Below are 13507 nucleotides of genomic sequence, written 5' to 3'. Positions count from 1 at the left end.
AAGCTACTAATACTTTTTCAGGGGCTCCGTGCCACAAATATGTGTTTTTGTGACTTGATGTAGTTACTGTCCATTGTTTCATCCTGGAGGATCTGACTTCAATATGTAAAAGCTCTGTTGATAAAACAGATGAGAGTCCATCCAGGGTTAATGCCTGATTATGAGGATAAACATCCCAGTCTGTCAACATGGCAACCCTGTGACCATCAACACTCGATGTCTAGATGGGGTCTTAATGCTGCTGGTGGAAGGGGTTGGTTGGATGTTTGCATAATCAGGAACTGAAGCAATGTAGTGTAGATCCACATTTGGCTGCCAGAACTGATAGAGAGTGTTTATACCCATGGGAAGTACAGAAATGAGTCTTGTTCCATTGGCATATTTATTTAGCTTGAATTAAGCAAAAAAAAAATCTTGAATTAAGCAAAAAAATAAAAAATCTTACATTAAGCAAAAAAAAATCTGCCAGTGGAACAAGTGAAAATTAAAATTATCTTAGTAAGATTTCTTGACATGAGATTTTCAAGATCTATTGTCTAAAAATAACTTCTTATATCTCACTTATAAGTTACTCTTTAGGTGATGATGTCTTATTTTAAGTGTGATGAGATATTTTGACTAGAAATGAGAAAAATACACTTGGTAAGATTTTGATTTTTGCAGTGCAAAGCAACCACAGACATGGACAAATTAGGATGGGGTGCTGTCATTTTCAAATTTGTCCACATAGATACAAGCAAACTTGATTTTTGAGAAGTCTTCTGGAAATAATTTGTAAAAAAAAATCTCTATTTCTGTGACTTAAAATGCTGTTCACATGTGGATGAGAGGCACAAACTTAGAAAAAAAATGCTTGTAAAATGCTTACTAGTGTGGACAGGGAACTAGTCACATATTTTTAAGATCTATAATTTTGTTCTGATGTGACAAACGTGTAATATTTGACAGTCAACCAAATGAAACAGACAATTAAGTTAAATAAATTTATCAGTTGCTCTGAATTTAATGATTATTAGAAACATCTGATGTAGATACAAATGAGCTTTATTGATCCCCAGGGGGAAATTCATTTTCTTAATCAGCTCAATAAAATAAAAAAAGAAAGAAAGAATGACTCATTATACTGACGTGTTGTGGACATTGGCCATGAATGATATTCTATCAGTCAGTCCTGCATCTTAATGAGGTTAGATACATAATCCAGATCCAGCAAAATACACAAAAGCGTTACAGGATTTTTACCTCTGCCAAGGAGGTTATATTTTTGTCGGTGTTGGTTTGTCTGTCTGTTTGTTTGTCTCAGTCTGTCTGTCTGTGTGCAAGATAACTCAAAAAGTTATGGACATATTTGGATGAAAATTTCAGGACATGTTGATACTGGCACAAGGAACAAATGATTAAATTTTTGTGCTCTACGAGTGCTTTTCTAGAAAAGAGAGCGCAGACCTCCGCCAAGGCAGATCAGTGCCCCCCCCCAATCACCACCAAAATTTAGTCATTTGTTCCTTGTGCCAGTATCAACATGTCCTGAAATTTTCATTTAAATCCGTCCATAACTTTTTGAGTTATCTTGCACATGGACAGACAGACAGAGACCAAGGGGGGGGGGGGGGGCACTGATCTGCCTTGGTGGAGGTCTGCGCTCTCTGAGTGCTTCTAGGTGTAGATGATTTAAAATTGAAACATGACATTACATATAGCTTTATCAATTTCAGTGTGTATTTGTTTGTCCAGCTTCTTGGCCTTGAATCTCAGGAACCCATTCACCAAACAAAACAAACAGGTACAGTTGCTGGGTTACACTGTGGAGCACAAATATACTGTTAGTTTCACGCGAAGCATTCAGTGGTGTTTTTCTCTGTGGCCTTTGTGTGTGTTTCAGTGAATGAATAAATGCACTTGTCGCTGGGGTGCCTCTGCAAACACGAGTTCACAGCTGTGATACACTACCTCTCTGGGTTTCAGAACATGATAATGGTGGTGAAACAAGGAGAGCTGAGACAAGGTTTTGTAAGCGTCAGAATTTTCCTATACTTTAAGTAGGCCACCGTTTACAAAATCCCTCACAAACACATATATATACACACATATATATATTTTTTTCTCCATTTGTATTGAAGGATTCCAACCCCAGCTTTAGTGTGTGTGTCTGTGTGTGCATATAAAAGCTTTTATTGTAATCTAGGGCAGAGGATGTGACTGTTGTTTTGTCAGCCAAAGAAGGTCCCTTGGGTGTCTCAGCACTGACAATAGGCCCGGCTCTGTCTCTGCAGCTCGGCTCCTTATTATTGTAAAGAGGAGTGTGCAGCTGATCAGAGACCTGTGATGTTGGCCTGATCATGCTGTGTATTGAGTAATAAACCAGGTTGGTTTGTTTAAGTCTCCTGCTGCGACAGACTTCAAAGATGTGCACCTAATGAAGCACAGGACCCCGTGGACTCCGGCCTCTCAGGGTGCACTTTACACACAACAAGCACAATAACATGGGCTTTATTGGAGCTCCTGTCTGCTTTGTACAATGTGATTCAGGTTTCTGTACCTGTCTATATTGGATTTTGTAAAACTAGATCCTATTTGTAGGGTTTTATTCAATGCAGGGGTTCATTTTCACTGAGTGGAGACATGGACATGGCAAGTGTCCTCGTACTGGTTGGTATTATCTATATGGAAGGTCTAAATTAAGGACACAATGCTCATTTAGGTCATATCTAATGACTATCATATAGTCCCCGCAAATATTTATTTATTTTCTATTATTTTCACCAGAATATATTTTGCATTTCCTTGGACTCTAATAAATATATAGAATATTTCCCTTTTTTTGTAAAAAATCAAAAATGTCTTTCAGTGAATGTTTATCCCAGTTTTTTTGTTTGTTTGTTTGTTTTGTTTTGGGCATTGTCACAGTTCTCCGTTAAACTCTCATCAACACTTTACATATTTACAAGACAGCTTATGATTTAATAAGATCCCAACTTTAAAAACGTTGCTCCAGAACCTACTTTTAAATGTGTTATATGTAACAAAATTAATATTATATTAGTACTAATTTTCCAAACTCTCTAGAGCAGAAGTCCCAAAGTAGAATACTTAGGACCAAAACCATGTATCCACAGACTGTATTACTCACTGAATAGAATTTAAAGCTCATTATCTGCAAACATTTGTATATGGTATCATCAAGTTTTTTTGTTCCTGTATTATAACTCATAGCTCGTAGACCTAAAATGGTCATAGAGCCTTTTTTTTTTTTTTTTTTTAGAAGAGTCAAATACACAACCATAATATGTGATATAATAATTGTTTTAGTAAATATCAACCCCAACAAAGTCATATTAAATTCAAATAGGCCAAAAACAATGTAAAAGACAAGACAGACATAAAAGATGTAACAAAACAAAATTGATACAGTAGAAAACGCTGAAAACAATATAAAACACCAGATAAAAAACAATTAATGCCACAGCATGACAAACTGCATTACAAGAAAAAAAGAGTCACATGTTTATTTAATGTACGTCACCATTGGATTTAATTCTTGTGTGTCTGTTTGTTACTGTCTAACAGACACAGTAACAAATATTTCTAATTAAAAGGGATTGTTACCACTATCTGAGACATTCCAGCAAAGTCATGTGACAATGGAAGAGTTGGTAAAACTCTAGCAATTCATGGTGTAAAAATAACATTTGTCTTTTGGGTCCCGAGCTGAAAAACTTTGGGGATGATGCTTTAGAGGTGAAATGTTTGTCATCATAATGTTCTACATGAAGATTGGACTGTGTATCCCATCTGTGTACATTTTAAAATGGAAAAAGATAAATTGTAAAATGGCTGTGTATTCATCTGCAGTTAGACGTCTGCTTAGCTGTTAAGGGATCAAGGAAATTATTTTCCTTATCGTTAACACACTATTCATTAGTGAAGTCATTTTGTTTTCTCCCTTTCTGAGACTTTGCCAGTGGCACTAAGCTGACAGATACTGGTAGAAGTGACAGAACAGACTGCAGCTCAAAACTTTATCCTTATGTAAGGTCTCACTTCATAACTTACAGCATCTGTGAAGAACAACCCAAAAAGTACTCAAATGCAACAAAGTTCTTTTGTTCCTCTTTAACTTATTTTATTTTGTTTCGACCCACTAATATATTTACCATTACAGTTGAGTCTTGCAATGGTTAAAAAACAAAATCATGGTTCATGCTAATCCTTAATCCTGTGTTCTCCTTCAGCGGTTAGAAATGACCGGAATAAGAAGAAGAAGGAGAGCCCAAAACCAGAGCTGGCAGAGAGCTACGAGCTGACAGCCGAGTTGGAGACCATCATCGAAAAGATCCGTAAAGCCCATCAAGAAACCTTCCCCTCCCTATGCCAGCTTGGCAAATACACCACGGTGAGTCCAGTGCCCCGCAGTGGCTTCTGCAACCATATATCTATACAGCAGATCAATGAGCAGGTTCAACTTCTGCTCTTCTTTTGGAGTTATAAACATAACAGAGCTTCATCGTATCTTTGACTCTGTGACACTGAATTGGCAACGGTGCGGTGTGTTTCTTTGATCCAGTCTTACACCCTGGCCATGAGTGCAGAGCTCATAAAGATAATCAATCCGATGTACTGTACTCTAAATCCTCCTCTAATGCAGCTCCAGAGCCCAGATGTACACCGCTGACTGTCCAGGCAAATCCTGCCAACACTACTTCTTCTCCTTCTCCTCTCAATAGCTATTGACTGGACATTAAGTGTGATGGAAAGACAGTAAAAAGCATGCATCATAATAGCGCTGCGCAGCAAATACAGCATGACGTCCTGCTTCCTCTGGTGTGACAAGTCTGAGATAGAGCAAGATTTGTGTAGCCTGGACTTGAACTGTGTACATTGCAACAAAAAGAATAGAAATTATTTTTAAAAAAAAGAGTCGTCATGAAAGGCATTGGAGCTGCCAACATGAGCACCCAACAACTGTCTGTCAGTCTGTCTGTGGCAGGCGACGACTTAGCTTCGTTTAGGGCTCTAGGCTTGGCATGTCAAAGGCAGAATAAATGCGGCTAATCCAACTTGCGACATTATGTGCTTTCGTAATTCAAGACGGGCATGGAGGCGACACATCCACGCGCCGATGTGCGACGGTTTAAGCTCGGCGTCGTGAATGCCTGTCACTTTGAAGGCTTTATTCCCAAGCAGACATCAAGATTGAGCTGGAGCTACAGCGATGCACCGTCCCCGAACCTTCCCCCAAAACCCTCAAACGCCAACCCCTCTGCCCGCTGAGCTAACAACCCATGAAAGGCCAAATAGCAAAGGGACACTAATCCATGCAGGACCTTGAAGCAGCTCCGTTCATCAGTATCAGTCCAGTCTCAGAGCTGCCGACCCTGCACCGTACCCACCTCTCATCCCGGTGACAACGAGGGTTTGTTTTCCCCCGTAGACTCGCCCTGCACTCATCATATCTCAGTGCAAAAGTTACAGGTCATACAAATGTCACAAAGACCTTAACGGTGAATTCCGGCACGTATGAGGCACTGGAAACCTGTGTTTGGTGGAGTTTTGTGATGCTTTGACAGGCGAACAGCTGATAGCTTGAGAACAAGTAGGGACGGCGGCGCTGTGATTGACATGTCGACATGGCAGCGTTGTGACAGCGTCTAATGTGTTTGTTTTAAAGTTGACTTACATATAGATTACAGTTGGCGGGAGTGAGTCATGATTGACACCAGTGCTCCACAAATTTCTTCTGTAGGGAGTGTTTGAGAGCAGGAGGGGGGAGGTGTATGTTTAATGATTCTGTGGTGCTAGTTTGGAAAATCTCATGACACCTGTCAATCATGTACAATACTGTTTATACTAAGATTAAAAAAAAACTAAATACACTGAGCTGCTTAATATCAGTTATGTCTCTCTTGTTGCAGTGATAATATCATTCAATCACTGAAACTGAATACCGGGATGGTTACAAAACTAAACTAAAATGGAGCAAATTGGGAAACAGCCTTCAGCGTTCTGCTGTGTGCAGCTGTTACAGTAAGCTTCCACCACAGTTTCTTTATAACTCTGTATTTTCCTCCCTTTCAATCCCATCACAAAGCTCCTAATCACTGTAACCCTTCTCTACTCCGCCCTCATCCTATTCCCTCTCCCATGAGACATTTCCTGATTTTACAAAATAAACATTGTGTATTGATGCAAAATCCACAGCTGGAAATAGTTGAGCATAATAGCAAAAATATTGCTCCCCGGTTATGATATAAGCCAGTGTTTGCTGTTTGTTGGAGTGGCAGTCAGGCCTCAGATAAAGCCTTAATCTGGATCAGTGGTAATTATGCTTGCTCACAGACTGTGAGAAGTTCCTCATTATTACAAGCGATTGGATCCTGATGCGCCTTTTGAGTCCTCCTCATCGGAAACAGAAGAGGAGCTCCCGCGCCCCTAGATTAGGTTAAAGCTCCAATTATGCTGTGAAATATTCAAATCCTAGTCTGCAGTGATTTAGGAGTTCATTGCTGGGTTAGTGGAGATAGCTGCGCAAGTGAGAGGGCTTAGCTTGACAATGAATAACGTTTCATTGACAGTGATGGTGATAAAAAACGAGGCTGGCAGTTTCAAAGACAAAATAACACATTAGTGCTCAGCGGGGCCGGCAGCTCCGGGGCGCAGCGGCAGCAGTGGCAGTGGTGGCGGCGGTGGTGGCAGTGGCTGCTATACAGTACACAGCACAGCCTGGAAGTATTAGCCACATTACAGCCGCTGCTATTAGTCACAGGTGCTGGCTGCTTTTACTGCTTTTCTGCTTGTGCATGTGTGCAGACGTGCTGATGTACTGCACAGGCTTCATTTCTACACTGCGAGCCTATATCCTAATGTCACAACTTGTCTAATTTGTTTGGATAAATGTTCTTAAATGAAATTAGAAATCCCCGGCAACTTCCTTGTTTCGCTCTATTGAATTATGGGACTTGTGTAATTGACTGAGATTGCAAGAGGGGGCTCTAAAAAAAAGAAATCCAACTACGAATTATCTCACCCTCCTCCCTCCTCGGCTCCCCTTTTTCTTCCCTTCCTCTCTCCACCCAGAGGGAAGAACAAGATAAGTTGCTTTAATATCAGCCGCCACCACCCCACCCCAACATATGTGCATTGTGCAAACACACACTCTCTCTCTCTCTCTCTCTCACACACACAGTTTCAGCCTCCACCTCCTCCTTCCCCATCAAATCGGACGTCAATCAGTGGAATGTGCGTCCGTAGGGCTGTTGTGTCGACTGCAGCTCGTTGTCTGTGATTTAAGCACGGCCTTAATGTGCCTCTCACTTAACCCTGGATCATATTTAATGATCTCTCTCTCTCTGTCTCCCTATATCTCCCTCCCTCTCGGGTGGCCACACAATAGATTGTTTCCTCCTGACAGTGTCCAGCAGTGGTGGTACTAACTGCCTAACAGTAACAACCCCGGGGGGATTGATGTGCTGTGAAGCAGAGGGCCGCTCCGTCCATCTCCACAGTCACTTCAGTGGGCTCCGAGGGGCCGAAGGGCGCCGCTGTGTCCAAACCCTCACACATCAACATAGCTCCCAAGGCTTGGGCTGAGACTGATGTTCACGTTTGCCAGTTTTTATTGAGTACATATTGGATTTGCAGTAGAGGATCTGATGTTTGTGGATCACACCTGCTTTTCATCCTTCATTCCCTGCTATACCTTTCTACATTAACTTTAACCCATAAAGACCCAAACATCCAACAGCAACCAAAATTATTCACTGATCTAAAATGTTTAATACCTGTTGGTCCACTAATTCTAACAATACATGTAAATAACTGGTGTAAAATGTAAATGTAAAATTTCACTGAAAAAGTCCCTTTTTCTTCAGTTTTCTCTGGTTTTTGATATAATAACCCTCAACTCTAATCTGACCTTTAATTTACATCTACATAATCAATTAATTAAATGTAGGAAAATACCTGATTTTCACTTAAAAATGCAAAACACAGAGCATAATATTAGAGTAAACTGTGATAAATCACTTAAGAAAGGTTAACAGTAGAGAAAATTTCATTCGGGAAGTGCTGCAAAAGCAGCACCAGGTGTTTATGGGTTAACCTCATGTAGACTACTGTCACACAATTGCCTCAATATTCCACTGTTTGTATAATCAAGTGCTGCTCAACACTCTTTGTGAATGTACATACTGTATGTTACCTGGTTACCTGTGATCCCTGATGTTCATGGATCAATTTCAACACCCTGTTTAGGTAACAGTTTTCAAAGTCAGCTTTATTGTCAGTTTTGTATGTACAGTACATACAGAAGACTGAAACTGCATAGCTATAAGCCCACAGTGCAGTAACATAAGTAAAGAAACTATAATATAACTATAAACACAGAATATAACTATAAACAACAAAGAGCTGAAGAGACAAATAAAACTCAACTTAGGACACCTAATAGAATAAAGTTACAAATTTCAAAATTAATTTCATGACATTCTACTGATTATCGGATTTTTTTTTTTTTTTTCATTGAATTGGAATAACTGGTCAGTAGTAACATCAATAAAATAATAATATACCTGAAATTGGAAATTTTTTTAATTACTATTATGACAATTATGCCTAATTTTCATCATAGGTATTTAAGGTGGTATATTAAAATTAACAGCCTCCACCTAATTCAGCATATGCGTGACAGCAACAATACAAATAATTTATTTTATATACACATAACTATGAATAAATTTAGGCATTAAAGGGTTAGGCTATTGCGTTGTCTTGTACTGTAAAGTATCAGGATTTTTAACAGAATTGTTTTGGAATAAAATGTGTTTCTCAACTTGAAGTTCCCCCAAGTATCAGTGGACATGGACACACTAGCTTAAGCCTAGATTTAGATGAGCTTCATTTATTTATTTGTTTATTACACACAAAGATTTGACATTACAGTGAATTGATTTTCATAGATTTCACTGTATTTTTTCCAACTTCATGTATTTCTGATCTGCTGCTGTTCTTATGTGCTGTGGGTCCCTTAATTATCAGTCCTACTATTTAGAGACTTCTGCCTTGTTTAGCCATTTTCTGTCTACAGTACATTATACAGTGTAATTGTTCTGCAGCAGCTGTCACTGCCACAATGGATAACTGTATATAAAGATGGACAATACTGTGTTGCTTCCTACTACTCTGGGAAAAAATGCAGACTAAATAAAGTGGTTACAGGAGCTGTCTTTTGCAGTCGGAGGCTGAACAGTCATTACAGAGATCAGTCGCCTCTTGTCATACGTTCATAGAAACTATCTGATCAGATGCTTGGAACAATAGAAATACAGAAACTCCTTTGACCGATGCTTTATTCTGTGACCATATAAAAGTGCATACACTGAAGGCCTTGGACACTTCTCAGAATCAGCTGTGTTTTTTCATGAAGACCTTAGATATTATTTCAAGATGGATCAGGACAATAGCTGCAGGGATATCATTGCATTACCTCTGCACTGTCTAATTTATTTGTTAAGTTCAGTGCTGAGATTTGCTCAAATTGAAGCAATAACCTGAGTGCCCATTTTGAGCTTGAATAAACAGCTGCAGATCAAATAGGCCTATAATATACAGTCTAACCTTAGTACTTGTGTGTTTTGAGCCTCATTTCTCTCTTAAGTCACTCTGTTTTTACCACACAGTGTTAACAGGATTAACAGTAGTAACAGTACAAACTTAAATTTTCCTCCTTTTTGTTTTGCTCCTTTGTTTATAAATATAAAATGATTGAAGTTCTAGGTTTGAAGAGGTTTCACATAATTCTCTTGTGCCTTGACCCACCTTGGTCTTGGGCTTGACTTGGGCTCCACCCCTCAACGTATCCGTCTTGCCTCAGTCTCGATATATTCTCGTCTTGTTTTTAATTGATCTTGGTTTAGGTGATGACACATGCTGAAATGTAATGTTCTTGGCACTTACATTTTATTCACTTAATACTTGCAAACACAAGAATAAAATCCACTTTCAACACATGAAAAACTGAATGCTTTGTTGTCCAGAGTCCAAGAAAAACACTGGTAGGAGGTGAAAAAAAACATTCCATGATGCTTCATTGCACATTTCTGCATTTGTTAGCTATTACGCCTTCTCAATACAATAGAGAAAACTAATTTTACCTAAAACACTGCAGAGTAATGCTGCATTTTATTTATCACTTCATATAGGCATTGATCAAAATTTGAAAATAGCACACTAAAATGAACCTGTGTAAATGTAAATCATTGATTTAGAAGATTGTAAATAACAACACTGGTTGGTTGGCTGGCTGGCTGGCTGGCTGGTTGGTTGGGTGGCTGGTTGGTTGGCTGGCTTTTTGGTTGGTTGGTTGGTTGGTTGGGTGGCTGGTTGGTTGGTTGGTTGGTTGGTTGGTTGGTTGGGTGGCTGGTTGGTTGGTTGGTTGGCTGGCTGGTTGGTTGGCCAGCTGGCTAGTTGACTGGCTGGTTGGTTGGCTGGCTTTTTGGTTGGTTGGTTGGTTGGTTGGTTGGTTGGTTGGGTGGTTGGTTGGGTGGCTGGTTGGTTGGTTGGCTGGCTGGTTGGGTGGCTGGTTGGTTGGTTGGTTGGCTGGCTGGTTGGGTGGCCGACTGGCTAGTTGACTGGCTGGTTGGTTGGCTGGCTTTTTGGTTGGTTGGTTGGTTGGTTGATTGGTTGATTGGTTGGTTGGTTGGTTGGTTGGTTGGTTGGTTGGTTGGTCGGTCGGCTGGCTGGCTGGCCGGCTGGTTGGCTGGCCGGCTAGCTGGCTGGTTGGTTGGCTGGTTGGTTGGTTGGCTGGCTGGCTGGTTGGTTGGTTGGCTGGCTTTTTGGTTGGTTAGTTGGTTGGTTGGCTGGCTGCTTGCTTGCTTGGTTTGTTGGTGTTGGTTGCTTGGTTGGTTGGCCGGCTCGCTGGTTGGTTGGTTGGCTAGATGGTTGGTTGGCTGGCTGGCTGACTGACTGACTGGTTGGTTGGTTGGCTGGCTGGCTGGCTTTTTAGTTGTTTGGTTGGTTGGTTGGTCAGTCAGTTGGTTGGTTGGTTAGGTGGCTGGCTGGCTGGCTGGCTGGCTGGTTGGTTGGGTGGCTGGCTGGTTGGTTGGGTGGCTGGCTGGCTTTTTGGTTGGTTGGTTGGTTGGTTGGTTGGTTGGTTGGTTGGTTGGTTGGTTGGATGGTTGGTTGGCTGGCTGGTCGGCTGGCTGGCTGACTGGCTGGTTGATTGGTTGGTTGAGTTTCAGTTTCTCTCAAAAGTTTGATTTGTCGTGTTCTCATCAACTGGCAGAAACTTAACCCCCATCTAACTACGTACATCATCAGTCTCAGATTTACTTTGTCTGTCATCCTTCATTTGAAATTGACAAGACGTAAAATCTAAATAGCATTTTCCACAGTGACACTGCTGATCAGAGAGCCTTATATCATCACAGAACCACCCAAAAATGTCATTAGCCTGTGTTTGTCTATGGTTCTGTGGTTTTCAAGCCCAAACAAGACATCAAGTTTGATTAAAATGGGTTTTTTACATAACACCCCTGTGGCCTGATGTATCAGAAATATTGTAATCTGTGTGGAAGATGACAAATGTGAATGCAAGGTGTTATGCACTGATATTCTTTAAGTTCTGCCTTTAATATTCTCCTTATTCTGGATGTGATATATAGTAGCAGTGTAATGCTCTACTTTATGTGTGTGTGTGTGTGTGTGTGTGTGTGCATCTCCTCATCTTACAGTTTTATTTATTCATATGTTTACTCACTTGTTTTAAAATGGCAAAGGCTGATAGCAGAGTTTATTGTGGTTTTCTGTATAAAAGCGAAAAAAAAAAAAAGTCAGATATGTCAACATTTATAATGAATGTAGGACATCTTCAGATGGGACATGATAATAATATTTGCTAAAGTACACATGGAAGGCTGTGTTTTTGTCTGTGATCACACAGTCCTGTCTGACCAGTGTGAATAGACGGTCTTGCCTTTTGCAGTTGAATTCATTACAGTTGTTTATGCTGAGTGAACAGTGTCCAAGGAGTTTGTTTGGAGACACAAAGCATTGTTTGTCAGGGTCTCTTTGCAGTTGAATTTATGATCTGAAAAGAAAAAGGCCATGCAACAGTCAATTAAAGCTGCACAAAGGCTTTGGTTCCATCTCTCCTAAGGCCTATAAATCATACTGTGTACACTCATAATATGTCAGAATGCATCTGCAGGCCCAGGCCGTGGTACAGACCCTTTTGATGCTGTCAAGACCACTTTTCATACTGATGATGTTTATTGCTTGTTTATATGCTGGAGGAACAGACTCTAAAGTGATTTACATAACAGAAAAGAAAAGAATAGGAGATCATCACTAAGCATAAGCTAACTAATCTGAGTGTTTTGTAAGTTTTCAGTAGATTTGTCATTGCCTATAACTTCTATTCATGCAATGTAAAAGGTGAACACACAGTTGCGCTGCATTGAAATCTCATTGACAGTATTTAGGTTCTAATTAGGGCTGGGACATGCACCCAAAAATTATATCATGATAGAAATACTCATTTTGGTCACAATAAGTGTCAAATCACATAGACTAATCTTTGAATACTGAGTGAAACCTGGAGAAACCAGATGCCTTTGTGTGGATTTCAACTATTTTTTATGGAGGAACATTCAAAACCAACTGATGAGAGGTTTGTTCAGCATCATAAAATGTGTAAAATTAAGTTCAACATTAAAACACTATAAACTTTATAAACTCTGTAGACAAAAAATATGATCATTATCATTATCTAAAACAATATTATCATAATTGTAGCCACTGATGTCCAACAAAAATTAGCAGCACAATAATTATTATTAGTTCAGCCATTGTGTTATGACCTAAGCCTACAGTAGTTCTACTTTATACCACATGTATTATTTAATAGTCTACGCCTGTATTATGCTATAGCATATCATACACTATCTCATAAAGGCCTAGTGCTACTTTTGTGGTAGTGCCAAAATATTTTTTCCTCTATATTTAACTGTTCTTAAGTGATTGATCTCCATTTAATATAATATTATCCTTTGTATTTTGCGTTTTTTTTCCAGTCAAAATCATGTAGATGTTCATAAAAGCTAATATTAAAGTTGAGGATTATTATATCTGAAACAGGGAAAACCAAGAAAAAGTGATTTTTTTATTTTATTTTTTTTTTATAAACCAAGTGTCTCCATCCAGTGTCATCGATCCAACTCCATGGGTTTTACTGGTGAAACAACGTTGTAGAAGATGACGGTGTTTCCACATTCACTACGGAGTCTCTGAACGTCCAAATGGGTCATATCTGATGACCATGAAAAGATGACAAACTGTATTTTACACCAATTATTTCAATGTATTAACAGGTTTAGTGGTTCAGAAGTTATTAAACATTTTAGATCAGTAGATGGTTTTGGATACCAGTGGCTGTTTGGGTGTTTATGGGTAAATGTATTATAGCCAATGCAAAATGGATATATGTCTCTACGTTTGGGCGTCTTGTTCTTTC

General features: G+C 39.6%; 1 protein-coding gene across 1 annotated transcript in view; it reads left to right on the top strand.

Moving 5' to 3' along the window:
* Positions 1-13507, top strand: part of LOC115428563 (retinoic acid receptor beta) — a 133825-nt gene that overhangs the window by 84968 nt on the left and 35350 nt on the right. Inside the window, exon 4 of the mRNA XM_030147676.1 lies at positions 4233-4393. Within this exon, the coding sequence (XP_030003536.1) occupies positions 4233-4393 (161 nt within the window). The remainder of the gene's footprint in view (positions 1-4232; positions 4394-13507) is intronic.

This window comes from Sphaeramia orbicularis, chromosome 11 (assembly GCF_902148855.1).
Source record: "Sphaeramia orbicularis chromosome 11, fSphaOr1.1, whole genome shotgun sequence".
In the NCBI taxonomy this organism is placed as follows: domain Eukaryota; kingdom Metazoa; phylum Chordata; class Actinopteri; order Kurtiformes; family Apogonidae; genus Sphaeramia; species Sphaeramia orbicularis.
Note: the sequence above shows the minus strand (reverse complement) of the source record. Positions and strands in the feature narration are given on the sequence as shown.